Here is a 5,910-nt window from a genome sequence, read left to right on the forward strand (position 1 = left end):
GAGAGCCAAAGCATGTTTTGCTACGACCTTAGCTTTTGATTTATCTAGACTACAACCTCTTTTAGCAATAGACATAGTAATAAGTATAACTGACGTGATTGATCCTAATAGAGCCAAAGCATTTGCAATTTGCATAGCAGATATGATAAAAAAAAATTTGGATGGGCATGGGCAATAATAGAGTGGTGTCCACAACCCACATCCGGGTGGACCTAACAGTCGTCTCCTGGTCATCCGGTTGGTGAACTAGCTGGGGGTGGGGTCCACGCCAGCCCGCTACCAATCTCCATTCTCCTCATCACATATCCGCTCGCTCCCACCCAGCTGATGAAGCTTCCAGAGTGATACCACAGGTACTAGTAGCCTGCAGGCGTAGCTCCTACAAATAGAGGTAACGGCCACACGCTGACAGAGCGCTCCAGAACCAAAGCTCCAAAGGCTTCCAATCATTTCTTCCTTCCGGTTTGGTATGCAGCATCTCTTCTGATTTACCTTCTGTTAAGTTCTGTCTGACTTGTGCTCTGGTTTAGTTGCTTCTCTGACGGTGTTCCGGCAGTTTCATACGGATCTTTGCTTGGTTTTCGAATTTCTGTTGGTTTTCATGGTTCGAAAGACTGTTTCAGGTTTTGAAAAAGTTCGGTTCTGTTGTTCAGAAATGCTCTTTGTCAAGTCAGGGTCCCATCTCTGCTGCCTATGATATCTCTTGCTCTGTTCCGTGCAAGGCGTTTTCTTTCTTTTGCTTCAGAGTGATTTTACAGCACTGAAGTCATATCTGAAAGTGAAAGTCTTCTGTGTTGATGTTTGATGTCGTGTTTTGAGCTGTGATATTGTAACTGGGAATTTATACTTTCGTTTTGCACCTTTCAAATTTGGTGTATTTTGGATTCTGAGTTGGCCTTTCTATCTAGCTCCTCTGCTTCTTGAGCAGTTTCAGAGTTTTCCTTGGGTGAAAATGACAGCTACTTTGAGGGTTGCATTTTGAAGCTCATATAGCAATTCTGATTCATTTATTTATTTTTCTTTCTTTTCTAGCGGAGCTCATGGGATAGAACTGCAAACCACATTCTCCACTTAATTAACAATGTGTAGTGGCCTAGTGGCTTCTTTTGTTAACTTGACAATCCTTCTTTATCCTGTCTCCTGGACAGCTCAACGACAGTGTTGTTCTTAACATCTTGCACAATTTGACTTCAATTCTTTAGGGTACGTCGTCAGAGTACAATCCCGCGCACCCTGAATTTTGTTCTTAACATTTCCCGAAATTTGACTTGAATTATTTAGGACCCGTTCAATATAGAGTACTGTCTGCATCCTCAATTCACGGATGCTCGAATCGTTATTCTCTTCAGCTTCCTCTGCATTTTCGTTTTCTTCGTACCAAGCACGCCTGAAAAAGTTTCTGATCCTTCCGTCTTGGTTGCAGTCCCTGGTCCCTGTTCGCCAGCACAGACAACGCCGAGATGTACTTGGTGAAGGACATTAGCGGTGCCATCGGCCTGATGGCGGTGGCGCTGGTGCTCCTGGGCACCTGGCCGGTTGTCCTGGCCGTGCTGGAGCGCCGGGGCCGGTTGCCGCAGCACACCTTCCTGGACTTCTCCATCACCAACTTCCTCGCCGCTGTGCTCATCGCCCTCACCTTCGGACAGATCGGCCCCGACACGCCGGAGACGCCCAACTTCCTCACCCAGCTCTCTCAGGTCACTTTCCACTCCAACCGTTCAACAATACTTGGTCACATTAAGTTTTGTCAGCAAGGACATCTTGTGCTAAAGCAACTCGTGCAGTGAAAATGATAAGACTTCCAATTCAAACAATGCAGAATAACTGGCCTTCAGTCTTGTTTGCAATGGCGGGCGGTGTCACGCTTAGCCTCGGGACATTAGCGACACAGTATGGCTGGGCGTTCGTCGGGCTTTCGGTCACCGAGGTCATGGCATCAAGCCTCAAGGTTGTCATAGGTACATACACATCCAAACTGGAATTGTTCAGAATATGAAGAAATCATTTCACTGAAACTTCTCTTCCAGGGACAACGCTCAACTATTTTCTCGACGGCCGGATTAACAAGGCGGAGGTCCTGTTCCCCGGTGTCGGGTGCTTTCTGGTTGCGGCCATCCTTGGGTCACTTGTCCATTCTTCCAATGCCATCGACAACCAGGAGAAGCTGGCTAACTCCGGAGTAGTCAATTACAGCAAAAACACTAGGTAGTCAAGTTTTCTGCCACTTTCAGTCACTGATGTGAATATTGAAAATTCAGCTAAATATGTTATTGTCGACTTTATCTGATGCCCAACAAACTGTCTTTCTGCAATTGTCCACAGGAACTCTGCATACGAGGATCTGGCCGAACACCTCCTTGAGAAAGGTGGCAGCGGGATCAATGAACCAACTTTTCTCAATAAAACTAAAACTGATCTAGTATAGAGGTGTTCACCTGATGATCTGATCTTTTCGATTACTAGAGGGACAAAAGGATCTTGAAGAAGCAAAGCTGGATGCGCCAGAAGCAAAACTGGAGAAAGTACAGGCCGGAACTGCAGAGTTCCTGGTTCATCTGGAGGAGAAGAGGTCAATTAAAGTAGGTGCCTGTTCTACTTTCGGAATGAGTACTACTCGTTCATATCATTAAAGTTCAAATACATTTCCATTTAGATGTTGTCGAAAAGCTTAATTTCCTCCGAAGGAACTGAGTTTATTCCTTCTGTTGGATTTGAATTTCTTTTGCCCCTGTTTTGTTCACATCTCGGTTCTCAACCTTCCTCAGGTGCTGGGCTCCAACACGCTGCTGGGCCTCGGCATCGTCGTCTTCGCCGGCGTCTTCTACGCCCTCTTCACGCCGGCGTTCAACATCGCCACCAACGACCAGTGGCACGCCCTCCCCGCCGGCGTGCCGCACCTGGTGGTTTACACGGCCTACTTCTACTTCTCCCTGGCCTGCTTCGCCGTCAGCGTCGGCCTCAACGTGTGGTTACTCTACCACCCCATGGTCGGCGTGCCGAGGTCCACCGTGGCGGCGTACCTCCGCGACGGCGAGGGCAGGGGCCTCGCGCTGCTGGCGGGGATGGTGTGCGGGCTCGGGAACGCGTTCACGTTCATGGCCGGGCAGGCGGCGGGGTACGCGGCGGCGGACTCCGTGCAGGCGCTGCCGCTGGTCAGCACGTTCTGGGGCGTGGTGCTGTTCGGTGAGTACCGGCGGTCGTCGCGGCGGACGTACACGCTGCTGGCGAGCATGCTGCTCATGTTCGCCGTCGCCATGGTCGTGCTCATGGCCTCCTCCAACCACCGGAAGCCGCTCTGACCGCTGCAACCGGCCCAATGACAGTGATTCAGATGCTCTGTTCAAGCTAAGATGGATAAATCACAAATGCTCTGTTCTGAAAGCAAACATGATCAGGGAACTGGGGACGGATGTGTGATGAGGAGAATGGGGATTGGGACCGAGCCTGGTGGTGGGGCCCACTTTGTCTGGTCAGTTCACCAAGCAGAGCAGCTGACGTGGAGCTGAAATGCTAGGTCCACCATCACGTAAATGAACTATCATAGTTGCTGATTACATTAGGATCATCTTTGTTTTTCTTTTTGCCAGATGTCTTATCTTAGTGCGGTCTGGTGCTAGGGTAAACCATGTCGGAGGGTAAGGTTATTTCCATTGTGATATTTTTTTTAATGTTTTGTATGAACTAGAGGTAACAAATATTCCAATAACTACGTACAGCTTATGTTGTCTTTTGCAAGTGTTCCTGATTACTGGTATATGAATATATGATTATTTTTAGTATATTTAATTAATTAAGGTCCTGATTATCTGCCAACGTTAGAACGAGCATCAAGGTCCACATGCATTTGAAGCAATTTTGTATGCAGTTGGAGCTAACTATATATTGATACAGCGATACAAATCTGTAACACTGGATTGGTATCTACACTACAGTTGTATTTTTCTTTGTCAGAGTTTAAAAGCTTAGTGCTTCGCAAAATGGGCAACATATGGCAAGTTCGAGCTTCTGATGAAAGATTTCAAAATAGCAAGGCTTCAATGGCAGGCAATTTAATCATGGTGCAGTGTTGAACCGGTCGAGCCTTTATATTTGCTATTAGTTTGCGGCATTTAATTAGTGAAGCTGCATTAGGGCAGTCTCAATGGGACATTGATGATAGTTTCTATCCCTCTTAATTGTCATGCCAACTAAGCAATTTGCTGATGTGGCAGTGGATTTATTATGGAGAGAGAGGAAACCATTTCTTAGAGAGGAAACCAAGTCCTCATGCGCACCGATGGATCAAGAAACCAGTGAATCTGCATTGGGGAGACCAAAGTAGTTTCTTCTTGCTTACCGCCGGATCCTTTACACTGCTGCACTGCTGCTACTCGTCACTCGAGCTCCTTTACATGATGCACAGAGGATCCTGTACTAGAAGGGAGAATGATTGGTTGGATTTTTATTTAGATTCTAGATAAAAAAAGTTGCATTGTGAAGGATGATTTCTTGATACAATATCCTAGACTATGGAAACTAAGTTGGTGTCTCCCATTGGGAGTCTCCCACCCACCACCGTTCAATTATAACGTTTCCCTCGTCACAGTACATTTGTTTGCTTGCTGTTTATATAATATCAGGTTTGCGCAGCTGCCTTCTGACATCAAGCACAATGCCAAACACGGAAACACACATACTATATCTCTTCCAGCTTAGGCCAAGGTAGGAACGAGAGGAATCAGCAAGTTAAACGTCACAGTGTCATCCCAATCCCTAAATGGGCACCCACCACTCTCTCTAAACTACAAGGAGTCGGTAGGCAACCATTGAAACACACATACCTCTCTTGCACGTGTTCATGATTGAATCTCTATTAAACATGCATGAAGAAAAACTTAAACAAGAACCACACAAGGTTAAGGATTTATCTAGAGGCGGGGCAGGAGGAAACGGACGCGCCGTTCCTAGAAGTGGAAATTGTATCGATCCGGGTTGTTCGATGTAGTAGATCTAACCTGATGCAATGGAGTTCCTCGAGCGGTTAGGGAGCACACCGTAGTCGATCAGTAAAGCAAGCAGTCGCGCGGTGCGCTTTGTAAAAATCTGACCGCAAACCTATCCCGAAGAGGATCACAACGATCGGCGTGGTTCCGGAGGAGAAGACAGAGCCGGCTCTGTTACGTAGGAGTAGGCGCTTAGGGACAGAGGGGAGAATGAACCTGAACGTCATGACTCAGGTGTCAGTTATAAGTAAAGTTCATTAATCAGTTACTAGTAACGGGTAAAGGTAATGATTAGGCCATCGCCCGCTCATTTACTGGTAGCTAGCACGGTCTAATCAACGTTTCATTTCTATGTACCATCAAAACTCAATCATCACGCATGTATGATTCTTCTTTGAAACCCCTTTATTTTGCTCTTCCTTTTGGCCATCGCCGCTCACAACTTGGCTATCCTTCCTTTTGGCCAAATCAAAGGTCTCCCATATACGATTGTTCATTGAAACCCTTTTATTTTGCTCTTCCAGGAGTATCAGCGCAGCTTTGATAGCACAAGCAGGTTTGAAGAGCTCTTACGCGGAAAAGTCTTTTGCTCTCTCTTATTCAGCAAACTGACCTTAGTTATTGAAACTGGAAAAATAGAATAATGGATCGAATCATAGAGTTTTCATTTCTACCTAAAGGGAGAAGAAACAAATCAAGATCAACTGACTTACCGGAAAGAAGTGAAATTCGACTGTTAACAATGGACAATACCTTGAATTGATAGTCTGTTATGAACATGCAAGAACAATCTTACTATTACTAATTGGAGGCTCCTTTTGAAGCCTCCAGGTGAAGCCACCTAGGATTCCTAGGTGGACACTCTAAAAAAAATAGAGAAATCCTAGAAATTCTCACAAAAAAGCAAAACATCTGACCGTCAATCGAT

The 5,910-nt window shown here is 46.1% G+C and overlaps 1 protein-coding gene across 1 annotated transcript; it reads left to right on the forward strand.

The window, feature by feature from the left end:
• The first annotated feature begins 310 nt into the window (after nucleotides 1–310).
• LOC101769590 (ureide permease 4) lies at nucleotides 311–3,735 on the forward strand. Its single transcript, XM_004962875.4, has 7 exons — nucleotides 311–467; nucleotides 1,424–1,697; nucleotides 1,820–1,958; nucleotides 2,028–2,205; nucleotides 2,323–2,366; nucleotides 2,464–2,579; nucleotides 2,766–3,735. Exons 2-7 carry the CDS (start codon nucleotides 1,461–1,463, stop codon nucleotides 3,297–3,299), a joined length of 1,248 nt encoding a protein of 415 aa, XP_004962932.1. The 5' UTR covers nucleotides 311–467; nucleotides 1,424–1,460; the 3' UTR covers nucleotides 3,300–3,735.
• Nucleotides 3,736–5,910: the final 2,175 nt, after the last annotated feature.

Source organism: Setaria italica, chromosome III, assembly GCF_000263155.2.
Source record: "Setaria italica strain Yugu1 chromosome III, Setaria_italica_v2.0, whole genome shotgun sequence".
Classification (NCBI taxonomy): Eukaryota; Viridiplantae; Streptophyta; class Magnoliopsida; order Poales; family Poaceae; genus Setaria; species Setaria italica.

Excerpts from the sequence above, each read along its gene's own strand:
- LOC101769590 (XM_004962875.4), top strand. The coding sequence starts at position 1,461 with ATGTACTTGGTGAAGGACATTAGCGGTGCCATCGGCCTGATGGCGGTG. Across the intron at positions 2,206-2,322 it reads AATTACAGCAAAAACACTAG|GAACTCTGCATACGAGGATC; the intron begins GTAGTCAAGTTT and ends AATTGTCCACAG. Across the intron at positions 2,580-2,765 it reads AGGAGAAGAGGTCAATTAAA|GTGCTGGGCTCCAACACGCT; the intron begins GTAGGTGCCTGT and ends AACCTTCCTCAG.